This window comes from Gopherus evgoodei, chromosome 7 (genome assembly GCF_007399415.2).
Source record: "Gopherus evgoodei ecotype Sinaloan lineage chromosome 7, rGopEvg1_v1.p, whole genome shotgun sequence".
NCBI classification, from domain to species: domain Eukaryota; kingdom Metazoa; phylum Chordata; order Testudines; family Testudinidae; genus Gopherus; species Gopherus evgoodei.
Window position 1 is genome coordinate 105,257,207 of NC_044328.1, and position 15,720 is coordinate 105,272,926.

The following is a 15,720-nucleotide window of genomic DNA, read 5'->3' on the forward strand; positions in this document are numbered from 1 at the left end:
TGAGTGATTGCAATATGAAAATAGGCATCCTTCAAGTCAAAGCCAGCACATCACTCTGCTGGATCCAGTAATGGGATGATGGAGGCCATGTGGAACTTGAGTTTCTTCACAAATTTGTTAAGTTTTCGCAGGTCGAACATGGGCCTGAGGCCACCTTTAGCTTTCGGAATTAGGAAATCCAAGAAATAGAAGTCCTTGTCCTTCTAGAAGAACTACTATACTAACTAACTAACCTGGAAACTAATTATGTACAGCGTAAGTAAAGAACTGCTAAGTTGCTTGCCAAAGCAAGAGCAAGGGGGAAATTCCAGCTACTGTCACTAGCGGTAAGAAGGAACTGAGGGGGTGGTGGCTCAGTAGGGCTCTATTCTGAGCAACTTCAGGGGGCACCAAAGCTGACCCACGGATGCTGCTAAAGGAAAATTTATCCTGCTACTGTGCGCGCGCGCGCACACACTCTGACAGGAATGTCCATGAACAAGCACTTGAAGAACTGACACTACCGTGACAAAGAGTCCTGTGGCACCTTATAGACTAACAGACGTATTGGAGCATAAGCTTTCATGGGTGAATACCCACTTCGTCAGATGCTGCGCAGAGCCAGACTAACATGGCTACCCCTCTGATACTTGACGTTACTGTGGAACCAAAGGAAAAAAAATACAATAAAGAGTGGCATCATGGCAAAAGGGTAGCAATTTGTCCCTTCCAGTTCTATGATTTAGATGGCAACCTCTTTTTAGATTGTAAGACCTTTGAAGCAGAAACTTTATCTTCAAACTTGTCTGAAAAAAAAAAGTCTAGCACACTGCTGGTGCTTTCTAAAAAAAAATTGATAAAATAGCCTGGAGATAACGAAAAATCATTGTTTTAAAAGGAAAATTAAAAACTGGTTTTGCAGACTGCCTAAAATAAATTTTTCTCCATGAGAAAGTCAAGCTTTTGCCTGATATGCTTGAAACTATACTGCCACCTGCTGGCTTAAATGGAGACTGGAAATGATACTACATTCTATTTTGTTTAAAAAAATGAAACTTTGCTGTTGGAACACTATATTTGAAGTTGTGAAGAAAGAATATAGTTGGAAAACATACTGACAGATTTAGGACCATATCTCCTTCCCACACCGCCCCCTGAAGACTTCTCCTCCCGTGGCCACGCAAGAATCAAAGAGAGGACAGCGGAAGAGGGAAGAAAAGAAGATAGCTCTCAAAAGACAGCCTGGAGGATCTCCACACTCCTGCCACCATAGAGCAATGGTCTGTGGTGCAGTGTAAAGGCATGTTGGGGATGGGATGTGGCCAGGTTAGGGGGTCCATTACTATATAAAACCACTAGGTAAAGTAATCTCCTAGAGATGTAGTAGGTTGAAAGACACTGTAGTAGAGGCTGTGGATGTAATAGCTTTGCAAACCCTGCCATTGGCTAAAAGGGGAAAGTCTCTTCAGCCTCATATCCCCTCTGATCAAACCTAATTTGTTTGGATTTTGTGCAACAAATCAATATTTGGTCACCATATACAGTAATGATACACCTCAATGCATTGAGCTAGAGGGATGCGTCCCATGAGGTGCTGAGATTGAGGATAGGGCCAGTCTTACTTAGGGTACGTCTATAGTACGCGCTGGATCGGCGGGTAGTGTTCAATGTATTGGGGATCGATTTATCATGTCTCATCTGGACGCGATAAATCGATCTGCAAATTGACACCCATACTCCACCTTGACAGGAGGAGTAAGCGGAGTTGACGCGTGAGGACGGCCAGGTAAGTAGAACTAAGATACTTTGACTTCATCTACACTATTTGCATAGAAATCCCCCCACCACCACTAGTGTAGCCCAGGCCTTAGTCATCTGAAAGATATGCAAATTAAATTTACATTCTGTTCACCTATAATGGAAATCGGTTATGAACACCAGTGAGGGCGGGACGGGGGGGGGGGTACAAAATGTACCTATGAAGGTTAGAAATATGAGCAGGAACTAACACAAAAACAGCCAACCTGCACAAAAAACTAATCTGAAACACAGCTATTTGATTGAAAGAAGGTGGAAGTTTTAAAGTAGCAATTCTGACACAGACTTGCTAATAACAGTGGAAAGGAAAATATTATGTAGAAAGTTGAAAGAGTCTTTTGCACTCGGCAAAACATGGAGAAAAACATGTCTTTGTCCCAAATATTTTACAATCTAAATTAGACAGACAATACAGTTTACAAATACAATATATTCTCTGAACAGATGGTCAAGCCTCAAAACGGCACAGAATTTTGTTTTAAATATTTTGGTATATTATCATCTTTGAAATGAAGTCTAATTTTCCCCAGTATTTTGTTTTCAGATATTCTTCAGATATTCAGATACCGTGATGATCATGAAAATACATCAGCTAGATAAATAAAATAAATTCAGCCAGCCTACAGCTGGTGTCTCTGGCATATTTGAGTGAAATGAAGAGCTGAAGAAATGAAGAGGCTGGAACAGAGGAGCCAGCAAAAAAGTTAAATTGTATCCTGTAATAAAATACAGCATTTCATCTATTCACAGAACTTAAATTCAATTTTAGCAGCTTATGAGAAAAGTTTCCTTTGTTGATTCTCTTTTCCTTCCTTATTCTGGTCCTTAAATGGAGGTCTCAGATCAAAGGAGTTAAGAACCTAAATACCTTTGAGGATCTGTGTCTAAGATTGGCTGTTTGGCTTTTTTAGTCACCAGATCAACAATAGCATGCACCTTCCCATGTAGTTGTATTTGGATGGAAACAGGTGAAAGTCTGTTAAATATGAGGTGAGTTAGTATGGCACAGTAATTATCCAAAGTAATTCCAAATAGCATCACCTAAATTAGGTTTTTTGTACACATCAAATCCAGCCTGATTATCCATCATTATCTGACTTCCACTTACTTATATCAGGACAAATCTTGTGCTCCTTATTCAGGCAAAATTCCTATTGATTTCAGCAGGAGTTTTAAGTAAGAACTCCAGTATATGATCCATTATATTCAGGCTGGGGCGAAATACTTACTTTGCATTGCTATTCAGGACACTAGTAGAATATGTGCTTGCTTCCTTTGAAATCAAGAGGATATAAGCACATTTCATTTTAAGTATGAGTTTAAATATTGCCTTGAATAGGGATGGACACAAGTAGATGCTTAAATGCTTTCCTGAATCAGAGCCTAATCCCCCCCCATGAAGTCATAAGTAATTCTCTCTGAAAAAGTAGTAAAAACTTCAGGATTCCGATTAAAAAATTATTAAGTTTCCAATTAAAAATAATAGTATTTTTCATATGCCCTGTTATTAAAGAAACTATGTCAAGGAAGCAATAGGTTACAGGGTGCTCAATATCCTCCTCCTGAAACATTTCCCATAAAGCATCATTGATGGCAATACAAAGGTAGGGAGCTGCAATTCTAGCTGTTCAATAGCAGACAAGGGAAGAGATGTCAAAGGAGGACAAAGTCAGCTGAAAACTACAGACTAAGGAACTGATCCTGAAGGTGTTAAAAGGCCATTTTCAAAACACTGACCCTTATCTGACCACTTTTAAACACTTAACCCAACATTTTCAAACTTGACTGACTAGAGCTCATCACCCAACCAATACGTGACATGTAAATGAGTAGCCTGATTTTCAACAATAGCAAGCAACCATAGCTCCCTATCTATTCCTCTAGCAAAAAAAAATAATACTTTTGTAACAAGAAAACCCCATATTAAGTAAACTGTTGAGTCTAATGAAACTCACTCACATGGGTAACTGCACAACTGGGCCCTTAGTTGATTTTTAATAATAATTTGGTCTAGAGCTCCCCAATTTTTAGTAAGTTGAGGAGTGACAGATTCCCAACCAGTTCGAATACACTTGTATCCCCAATGAACTATTGTATGCTTTTACACCACCTCCCAAATATTCTTAAATACTTTTGTACCTACTGCATTTTTCTCCCCAAGCAAAATTAATAATAAAGACCATAATAATGATAATCATGATTTGGGCCTCAAGTCAGCACTGAAATCCACACCAGGCTTTGTCCATGTAAACCCAGGGCTGCCCAGAGGCTTCAGGGGGCCTGGGGCAAAGCCATTTCTGGGGCTGATCCATTAAAATAAAAAGTTACAATACTATAGAATACTATATTCTCAGGGGGGCCCTGCTGGGCCTGGGGTCTGGGGCAAATTGCCCCACTTGCCCCCCCGGGCCCTGTGCAAACCTCACTGCAGAATTAGGGTTTCTGTATGTCCCCTCCCCCAGTTAATATTTCACACGGGCTACAAAACTAAAGGAGAGTCTGCATCGACCCTTCCCCACTCCAAAACATCTTCACACTGTTATGTCCGACTCCCACCCCCGCCGCCAACCCCCCTACTAGCAGTTCCGTATCTAGGGCAGCGCCATGGGCGCGCGGTACCACCAACGCCGCGCCCGGCGGCTGCTGTCGGAACGGCCCTGCGAGGCCCCTCCGCCACCCGCTCAGCAGCGGGCGGCCGGGCCGGGGCGAAGCTCCGGACTCCAGCCCCCACAATGCCTCGCAGGCAGGCGAAGCCAGCCCCGCAGTGTAAGGGGCGCTCATTGGCGGGAGGGCCCTTGCCTTGGGGAAGCCTATCACCTCTCGTCTCATTGTGCGGTGGCAGCAACCAACGTACACAGACTGGGGCTCCAGGCAGGGGCGTCCGTCTCGCTCCAGCCGCGCTGCCGCCTCTAAGAGAGTTGTCGCCGCATCCCGCGGGTGTAGCAGGGGAAGGGCCATGAACCTGGGGTAAGTAGCGCAGTGCCCGGCTTTTGGCTCCTCTGCGCCGGGCGTGTCTGTCCACGTGATCTGGCTCTTCCAAATGACCCGCTCCCCAAAGCCGGGCAGGGCTGTGCCTCGCCCCGCCTGCGGCTAACGGGCTGCTACAGTCAGGGCTAGGGCCTGCCCGACGTTGCCATGTAAAATGTGCGACGTGACGTATCGGCACCTGGGTTTGTTCTTTCAGGTGATGCCCGGCAACGTCTGATGAGCCCTCCTCCCCCTCATCCCCACCGGCAAGTCCATGTTTTGTTTGCTCCTTGTCCAGGGTATTTAGTGGGTTACTCTGGGTACGTTATTCTGTGCCTCAGGACTCGGTGTAAAGTCCCTCCCTGGGACTGCGGCTATCATAAGCCTGTAGCGTGTTATAAGAGGTAGTGGCTATTGGAAGTAAAAAATCCGCGAGGTAAGGGAAGGATTCTGACCTTTAGCTGTCAGCCTTTACTCCCAGTTCTTCCAACTCGGATTTTCACGTGTGGTTTTTTTCCCCCCCAGTAAACACTACTTTAGGTGGCCCATTAGTGATGCTCTCAGTGGTCAATTTATGTATATTCTACTAATTTCACTTCAGTTTGTCTCAGTATCAGTGGCCCCAAGAATTCAGAAATCATGATTCAGGCCTAAAACATCGTGATCTTAGCACAAAAACAATGAATTTTTTTTTAAAAGTGTTCTTTTTATTTACCTTGTAGTATTCAAGCATTTAGGGTTCATGTTTTCTGGCTTTTCTATGCAACTATGAGGCGTAGAAAGCTACTTTTTTTTTTAATGAAAGCTAAGATTCACAGATTATCGGATTCTGACAGCCAGGGTTCCAAGAAAAATACCATGAATCAAAAGAGCTGACAACACTTCTGCCTTAATATTAGGATTAATATCTCAAACTATTTTTGTTTTCAGTAAGAACTGGGATTTTAGTAAAATAGAGTTAAGATGTTTAAATGTAAGATTTAAAGAAAAAATTGTAAATCTTTAACATTAATTTTCATACCCTGGAGGGCTCCCCTCTGTTTTTCTTTTATTTTTGAAGAATCCTCTCTCTCAATGGTATGGAGTATATTAGAATATGAAGACAATTTAAATTTTTATTTAAATGACAGCTAAGTACTGTTTTTAAAATGTTGTCTTTCACCTAGTTGTTGCCATCACTCAGGCTTCTTCGGTGCTGAAATTAACATGGTTTATATTGTTTAACATACTGTTCTTTAATTCACCACTTTATCAATTATCCCATTACCCATGTCTTGGATCAGGTCAGAAATCAGACATGACAAGGTATGAATATATTGAAATTTGTCAGCCTAATTTAGATATATATTGACATGTACAGGCTTAAAAGCACCGGCACTTGAGTAGAATGACTATCTCCCAATATTTGCATATTTATAAGAAGGAACTGCTTAAGTTTGTATTTAATATAAACATAGAATATGAAATGGTGATATGAGCTAAGTGTCTTGAGAGCACCTCTCTCCTTGTGCCATAATCTCACATACTTTGCTGATGATGATTTCAGGTACAGAAGAGGTTAGCTGTTTTTGTTGTTGTTTTACAGAGATGGATTAGAGCTTGAAACTGAAATTTTCGATGGAAAACCTCGGCTAATTTTGGCTTCATATGGTATGATTTTTATTATGTATAATCGTTAAGTTCAATTGTCTCTAATACATTTAAAATCTCCTTGAAGATCAACAAAATTGATCATATCTTGTCATAAAGGTTAAGTATTAATGTTTTGTATAGTGATGTGAAAGAAATATTCAAGGTTTTGATGAAATATTCTGTACATTGTTATTTATGGGTCCTAATAGTCACCAAAATGTTACTGGCATGGGTTCGTATTTGACTTTCCATAAAGCATGCATCCCAGCCATATGTACTGTCTGACAGTAATGGTTTTGATCATCACAAATATTGATCAACTGGCAAAGTCTAAGATAGTCTCAGCTCAGCTCTCAGCAGTCTTTTGGCTCTTCTTGTGCATCCAGAGATAGATTGACCTGATTTGAGGAATACTTCCAAATCGTTACAATGCTGTATTTAAACAGAGGGAGCATGTTAAAAATTTTTTTTTTGTATACATGGTTCCTTCTAAGTTGCAAGGCACTGCAGCTTTCTCTGAGGTTTGGAATGAGTCACTAACCACAGGAAAAAACTTTGTGAACATTTTGGCTTTTAAAAACCAAAATATTTAGGCCACTTCTCATTCTTGCTGATGAGATGCAAAAATCTCTTTTCCAGTATTTGTTCATTATTAAATGGCTTGAATGGAAAGCATTGCTTTTACAGTAATAACCGAGCATCAAAGTATATGATCATATTCTGTTAAGAAGGCAACTGGGAACAATTTTGATTTCTTGAAGAGTCAGCTATCCATATTGCTGACTAGCATAGGTATTAGTCAAAAAAATATAAACACAGGATGTCATAAGTGGAATGGACAGTAGCACAGGTAAACTCAATAAGTTGTGCAAGTCATTCATAAAAAAACTTAAATCTGATGTTCAGAATAAAGCACTGCTAATTTATATCTAAGTATAAATCCCCTTTCCCAAAATCTCCCAGGGTTCACTACATAGCTGCCAGAAATCTGAAGATCTCTGCCTTTTCCCCTCTCTTTAAAGCCATCTTCCAGGTTCTGCATTTACCATATTTTTGTCCAGGGAAGACTTTATGGGATTACTTTCTGAGCTTATCAATGCCAGTCAGTCTGCTACAGACATTGTTAACCATGCTTCCCTCCTCTTCTCTTTTCTTCAGTTTCCTGTACAATATTAAAATTTCCAGACAGCAGTGGGACTTTAATGAGGAACATCTTATGGCGGCTTAAGGCACCCAGTTTCAAATAAATTATTGTGTGTGTCATTTACACAGTAACAGTGGAGAGAATAAGCCATTTAAATGAAAAAGAAAATGAGATTGTAGAGTCAGAAATAGAGGCAGGGAGATTCAAAGTCAGGCATACTGGCTAAAGCTACTTTGAATTCATTATTTTTAAATTGACTAGATTTCAGGATAATGGTGCCCCTAAACAAAGGATCTTTACTTGTCCCTCATATAGATGCAAACTGTGCTGCAGTTTTTCTGGCTGAGTAATCCTCTAGCCAGTTGTTCTCAAACTTTTGTATTGGTGACCCCTTTCACGTAGCCTCTGAGCGCTACCCCCCTTATAAATAAAAAACACACTTTTTAACATTTAACACCATTATAAATGCTGGAGGCAAAACGGGGTTTGGGGTGAAGACTGACAGCTTCCAACCCCCTATGTCATAACCTCACGACCCCCCGCGGGGTCCCGACCCCCAGTTTGAGAACCCCTGTTCTAGAAAAACCCTAAAGTCCACCCTTTCACAGTAAAAGGAAGTCCACAATAAAACAAATACTTACCAAAGGGGTCTTTCAAGGGGATGTTTCTGCTCCTCACTGGAGAGATGCTGTTAGCAGCCCTGTTCTCTGCAGGTCTCCCTCTTACAAAGCAGAACAGCATCACAAAAAATCTTAACTCCCTCCAGTTTCTCAGTGTTATGAGGGCAGGCACTGTATACTAATGCCTCCTGTCCCAGCATTCCTTGCTATATAGCCTATTATTCCCATGGGCTTTCTGAGAACTGCAGTTCCTGCTTATTTGGTTTTGGGTTGGTGAGCAGAGCCCACCAGGACAACAAACTCCTTCTTCTCTCCTCCTCAAGTAAGGCAAGAGGCCACAGAGCCTACTGGGAACTGTGATTCCAAAATACCTTCATTTCAGGCTGAAACTGAAAACAGAGCAGTGCTGGACTTGAGGCCTGTCCTTAAGGGACAGCATGCCTGGTTGCAGGGCCTTAGGAGCATAAAAATTAATGTAAATACGAATGTAAGGATATTCATCTAAAATGGAAAATCATTATCAATGAGGTTGTTTCCACTGGGGTCCTACAAAGAACTCTCCTTGACCTAGTGCTGTAAACAGTCTTTATCAAGGATCTGGAAGAAAATATAAAGTCATTGCTGGTCATATTTACATGAGTAGGGCCCTACCAAATTCGCAGCCATGAAAAATGCACCACGGACCGTGAAACCTTGTCTTTTGTGTGCTTTTACCCTTAACAGATTTCACAGGGGAGACCAGTGTTTCTCAGATTGGGGGTCCTGACCCAAAAGGGAGTTGCAGGGTGGTCACAAGGTTATTTTAGGGTGGTTGCAGTATTGCCACCCATACTTCTGTACTGCCTTCAGAGATGGGTAGCCGGAGAGTGGCGGCTCTTGGCTGGGTGCCCATCTCTGAAGGCAGCTCCCTGCCAGCAGCAGTGGAGAAGTAAGGGTGGCAATACCATACCATGCTATCCTTACTTCTGCACTGGTGCTGGCAGTGGCTCTGCCTTCAGAGCAGGGCTCCCTACCAGCAGCCACCACTCTCCAGCAGCAGTGCACAAGTAAGCAGTACCGCAGCCCCCCCTATAATAACCTTGTAACCCCCTCCCAACTCCTTTTTAGGTCAGGACCCCTACAATTAAACACCATAAATTTCATGATTTTAGCTATTTAAAATCTGAAATTTCATGATTTTTAAATTGCTATGGCTGTGAAATTGATCAAAATGGACCATGAATTTGGTAGGGCACTACACGTGAGACAAAAATTACAGGAGCGGTAAATAGTGAAGGGGACAGGTCAGTTATACACAGTCCTGAGTGCTTGACAAGATGGACTCATTTGAACATATTTTTTAAAGACTTACAAATGCAAGGTCATACGTCTAAGAACAAAGAATGTATGTCTCACATACAAGATAGAGGCCTGTATCCTGGAATGCCGTGACACCAAGAAGAACTGTAGGGGTAATAGTAGATAATCAGTTGAACATAGGATGCTGTAGCTAAGAGGATGAACACCATCCTTGGATATATAATCAAGGGAATATCAAGTAGGAATGGGGACATGATATTACATCTGTATACAGCATTAGTGAAACTATTATGGGAATGTTGTATTCATTTCTGGTGTCAGCACTTCAAAAAGTATGTTGAAAAATTTGGAAGGGGTCCAGGAAAGAGCTACCAGAATAATTCAAGGTCTGGAAAACATGCTTTATAGTAAGAGACTAAAGAAAATCAATCTATTTAGTTTATCCAAAAGAAGGTTAAGAGATTACTTGATTACAGTGTACAAGTATTTACATAGAAAAGAGATTTCTAATAGTAGGTTCTTCTTTAAATCAATCAGTAAAAGGGCAGCTTAGTACGTGGCAAGCCAGGGGTGTGGACTATACAACACACTAGTCTACCACATACTAAAGGCTTGTCGACATGGTGCGGAAAAAGTGCTCTAGAGGAATGCAGTTTGTAGAATGCTCTAATGCGTTGCGTTCTAACTGCCCTCAGTAGATCCTGCACAGAACTATATTATCGCAAACTAGGTACCTTTTAGAATGGGCCAGCAGGGTCTATCCAGGGCAGTTAGCGTGCTCTACATATCCCTCTAGAGCGCTTTACCATGCTGGATAGGCAAGCCCTAAGTGGACTCTGCTGCTGCACACTAAGGACAAAGTGTACTTTGGAACTTTTAGTGTGCAGTAGTAGGGTCCACACAGCGAGTCACTGTACAGCAAGCTAGTGGGCCGTACATTCATGCCATGGCTTGTTGCTCACCAAGTCTTTGTGTGGACAAGCCCAGAGATTTAATAAAATCCTGTGGTTAGAAGCTGAAGCTAAATAATTCAGACTAGAAATAACATACACATTTTTTTTTTAAGAAAGAGGGTTATTAACCATTAGAACAACTTACCTAGGTTTGTAATGAATTTTACCTCAGTTGAAGTCTTTAAATAAAAAGACTGGATATCTTTCTAAAAGTTTACTGCACCTAACAAGTTTTTGATGCAGAAATTACAGGTAAGGTTCTTTGGACTGCATTAGGCAGGAGATGAAACTAGGTAACTGTAATAGAATAATAGATGTTAAGACTAGGTGGGACCATGAATTTCTCAGGATGTGGTTTTCAAGGAAATAATCGTTGATTATTGAATACTTTTCTCATGTCTATATTTTGTTTTATTTGTTTTACAATAGGTAAATCAAAATCCACAGTTAAGGTAAGTGGAGTAATGGTTCCTTGATTTTTAGATAAGATCCAAAAATACAATCTATCTTTTCAAAATGTGTTTCAATAGCGATTTTTGATGTGTCTAAATATCTGTTGTCAATGTTAACTATGAAAGAATGAAGTTCCATTGATAAAACTCATTGTAGCTGACAAAATAGGTAGGATTAATATGACTTGAACCCCTCTATCTCTGGAAAATAGTCTGCATGCAATATGCCTAAAACATAAATTCTTAGAAGAGAGATTGAAAAAAAGACAGTAGTACAATGAACCACATTGGATAACGTTCTGATAACCACATTGGATAATGTTACTTTTTGTATGAACTAGGAGCAAGATTTTAGATGGAGAGGCCAAAGGAGAGGATGTTTCAGTAGTTAAGGCAAGAGAGAACCAAAGCATAGACAAATATTTCAGCTGAAGGGACAATGAGTGTGTGAGAGAGAGAGAGATTTATATAGTACAGAACAAAATAAGGTTTGGCAACATACTGATGTGTGAAGAGAAGAGGGGGAAAATATGCATGGTTCCAGCAGCCAAGCTTTGGAAATTTCATTTTTAGCCATGTTTAATTTGAAGAAAAGCAACATGACTTTCAGGAAGAGATGATAAAGAGTTGTGAGCCTGAATAGAGGGGGAGAGGATAGTAGTTTATCTTGGGTAAGTGTGTTTTTAAAGAATACTTACCTGAAAACTGTCTTTTTCCCCAGCACCCACATCTGCCTGAGCCCTTCACACCTGATCAGATAAATGTGACTTGTAACTAGTCTAGTGCCCTTGTATTTATGATGCTTACCCAGCCAGAAGACATGAATACACTCTGTCCCATGACATAATATTGAAATCATTGGGCCCATTATTTGAAAGGAGACTAGATTAGGCCTGGCATGCAAGAGGTTAAAGAAAAATTATCCTGTTTTGTTCACCAAAGAGTTTGAAAGCTGACAGTTGAATGCAAATACATCCTAAATTGGTACTTCTGATCAGAATCGGATTGTTAAAATTTTATTCTGATTTTTTGCTAGCAGCAACCATAATGCAGAAGAGGCATTATTATCTCTAATACCAGCAGTATGGGACAAGTAACCATACTGTAAAACTAATTTCCATATTGTTGCTTTAGACATTCATATTCAGATTAAAAAAATAACAGTAATGCACATTTGGAGCCAAATCCTCCTTTCATTTACATTAGTATTCACCTGGAGTCATTCCGTTTAGTGAACTGAGCTTCTACTAATGTAACAGAACAGAATTGGCTTTTAATATTTAGATATGTGTGAGGGTTCCCTCCCCACTCTGAACTTTTGGGTACAGACGTGGGGACCCACATGAAAGACCCCCTAACCTTATTTCTACCAGCTTTGGTTAAAATTCCCCAAGGCCCAATTTCCCTCTTATACCTTGGATTCCACCACCAAGTGATTTAAACAAACATTTAGGGAGGGCCACTTGGAGCCCTACCTTCCCCAAATATCCCCCCAACCCCCTACACCGCCTTTCCTGGGAAGACTTGAGAATAATATCCTCACCAATTGGTACAGGTGAACACAGACCCAAACCCTTGGATCTTAAAACAATGAAAAATCAATCCAGTTCTTAGAAGAATTTTAATTAAAGAAAAGGTAAAAGAATTACCTCTATAAAATCGGGATGGTAAGTACTCTACAGAATAACAAAAGACTCAAGAACACAGAGTATCTCCCCTCTAGGCAAAACCTTAAAGTTATGAAACCAGGCATAAACCTCCCTCTTACACAAAGAAAAACACAAGCCAAAATAAAAGTAAACTAAAGCATTTCCTTGCTAAATACTTACTAATTCTTTATGAGTTGGATTACTTGCTTCCTTGATCTGACTCTGGCAAGCACACAGAACAGACAGACAAAGCTTTCTCCCCCTCCTCCACCAAGATTTGAAGGTTCCTTGTCTCCTTATTGGTCCTTTTGGTCAAGTGCCAGCCAGGTTACTTGAGCTTCTTAACCCTTTACAGGTAAGAGGATTTTGCGCCTCTGGCCAGGAGAGACCCCATAGCACTGTTACAGCAAGGTGGTTACCCTTCCCTTTATATTCATGACATATGACAGATAGAAAAAGTGTGCTTTTACTACCTGAAGGAAGGAAAAGACTAAGGGCACATAGTTTATTTACTTTAATATCCTAGGAAAGATAAAACTGTTATTGTTTTAACAGATGGGTAATAAAGCTAAAGTCCTCAAACATCCATTGGGAACAAAACAGTCTGGACATGTTCTGAAATCAACACAAAATTCCTGTGTCAAGCATGAACATATTTTAGCAAAACCCAGAAGTGGATCAAGATGGTCAGCAATAAAAGGTGAAAAAAACTGTGTGACTTTGTCATCATCTAAAGATTCATCAAAGGAATCCTTAAATAAAAACCATGCTTTGATTATCCAAAAAGACAACACAACCGGAATGTCGGATTTAAAGAACCCTAATAAAATTGCTGTTAAAAAGCCCAAACAGAAGTTTCAGAAACCTCATATCTCAGGTGAAGATCTAAAGAACAATTTGGTGTGTTTAACTCAAGAGCAACTTGAACAGATTCTGATGACTGTAAAACAAGGAACCAAAATTGAGTCCCAGGCCCAGGAGGAAAAGCAAGAAGAAACAAGTAAGATATATATCCTGCAGCAAAAATGAAATTTTCTCTTACTGGTAGCTTTTAGAAGGTTTGTATTATGAAAATTAATAGCAGATTTTTGAAATAAAAATGAAATGATTTAACTTTGGATTTAAATTTCAGGGAGTCTGTTCAAACATTAAATGCACAATTTAAAAAAAAGTTATTTTGTATATTTTAAATGTCAAAGGCACTTTTTGAGTAAAAAGAAAATATTTTAATTTATTTTTAAAAGGAACATTTTCCATTATAAATTAAAAACTACAAAGCCATCTTTAAGTTATTACTGTGAATTTACACACTTGTTAAAATTATCTTCTGATATATATTGTCTTCAGTTATGTAAAGACTCAGTCAGATACTTGTGTTTTGTTGGGAAACTAATTTCTCTCAGGTCTGTTTTATCTAAATGTATAAAGATTTACAAGTTGTTCCTCTAAACAAGAGGCTATCTCTAGACGTGGAATACAGTATTTAGACATGATCCTAAAATACATAATTGAAAATCCTCTCTCAGGAACGTTACTCAAAGAAAGTAAACAGGAAAAGATCACAAGTGAGTAGGGATTAAATCCTCCCTCCCAGAGGATCCAACATAGAACTGTTTTGGAACAGACTTGTTTGGGAGGGTAAGTGCTGCATTTGCCCCTGATCTTGCAAACGTACATCCATTTAACCTTTTGCACAAGGAGCTGATCTGATCCACTACAGAATTCATTAAGATGCATCACTAAGTGAGTGTTTGTGGGATCTGGGCCTTTGACAGTTGCATACATTTGGAGATTTTCTTTTTCATGTGTGTGAGTGAGAGAGCAAAAGAGAGAGAAATATTTGGAAGTCTGTGTGCCCAGTTAAAAAGACCTGACTTATTCCACTCCAAAGCCAGTTTCATGCTCCAGTGGATTGTGTGATGGGTGTAATATCATAGTACATACTGGAACGTATAATGAAGTTACAGCTCTGTTGGCTTCACTAGAGCAACACCAGTTTATGCCAGAATTTGGCTCTAAGTGTGTCTGTTGAAAGTCTTAACTAACATGCCTAATATGACTATGTTCAGTGATGAGGCCACTAGTTCATTAGAAACTAAACTGAGGCCACCAGCTCATTTCAGTTGCTATGAATCTGTTCCTGGTTCCAGCTAGTGACATAGGTGAGCTGAATTATTTTAAAATAAAGCTAGATTTGACCCTGACAGTCTTCCCACAAGGAAGTAATACCGTCACTTTAGGATCTATGCTTATTTTACTAAGAGAAAAGGTTCATATAGCCTATCCATGTGTGAGACTGACACAGAATCTATGACTGAAACGATCATATTGATAAAACCAAATTAGCCAGAACAAACTGATAGTCCCTTAGCCCTGTAGAAAACATTAGATAATATTAAGACTATTGGTAAAAATTGATTACATATCACCAAGAGGAAGAGGAAATCAATTTTCTTGTTTCATTCAGACATTTCCTGAGTACCTGCTACATTAATCAGAATTATACTTGGAAGTCAGAAGTCCAGTTTGACCACACAGGATATGAATAACTCCCATTAATGCCAATGAAAGTTATTCTTAGCTTGCATGTAGGGGATGGGTGAGTGTGCGCGCACATGCGCATGCAAGATGATCTCATCTCTCAAATTTAGGTCCTGATCCTAAAAGCCCTATAACTCCCCCTAAAGTTCCAGCTATGGATTGATGCAGGATCAGCTCCTTAGTTTTGTAGCCATAGTTGCTTTTACAAAATGTATGTTAAGATTGAGATTATGAAAAAATTGGTCTAATGGTTTATCAGAGGAAATATAAAAGCCAAGGTTTTTTTATTGCTTTTTGGAATGAACACAGTATCTATATTTTACACTGAATTGTTACATATGGGATTGTAGTTTAGCTATCAATACTATCATAACTATAGGTCTAATTGAAATCAATCTCAGATCTGGGTCAATATTTTCAAATATGTCATTAGGAACTCTTGATTATGTGAAGCAATGGTATGTAAATAATTCTAGGTTTGATTTAGCTGTGAAATGGAGCAGCTGGCAAATCAGTTCAAACTAACTGTTATTGCATACTGCTTTATTTTCTATTTTAAATATTGTCTTCGATATTTTTGTATTTAAGGTATTTTTTTAATCTGAATATTCTTGCCTATATTTCTGGGGGGAAAAAGCACCCAACCACTTTATGTATTCTATGTTT

The 15,720-nt window shown here is 39.6% G+C and overlaps 1 protein-coding gene across 2 annotated transcripts in view; it reads left to right on the plus strand.

Moving 5' to 3' along the window:
* Positions 1 to 4,615: 4,615 nt before the first annotated feature.
* The window catches only part of CCDC66 (coiled-coil domain containing 66), an 86,568-nt gene continuing 75,463 nt past the window's right edge, over positions 4,616 to 15,720 (plus strand). For both annotated transcript variants that reach the window (XM_030568680.1, XM_030568679.1), the window contains exons 1-4: positions 4,616 to 4,764; positions 6,350 to 6,414; positions 10,842 to 10,864; positions 13,069 to 13,513. In XM_030568680.1, the coding sequence (XP_030424540.1) occupies positions 4,754 to 4,764; positions 6,350 to 6,414; positions 10,842 to 10,864; positions 13,069 to 13,513 (544 nt within the window). In that variant the 5' untranslated portion in view covers positions 4,616 to 4,753. The remainder of the gene's footprint in view (positions 4,765 to 6,349; positions 6,415 to 10,841; positions 10,865 to 13,068; positions 13,514 to 15,720) is intronic.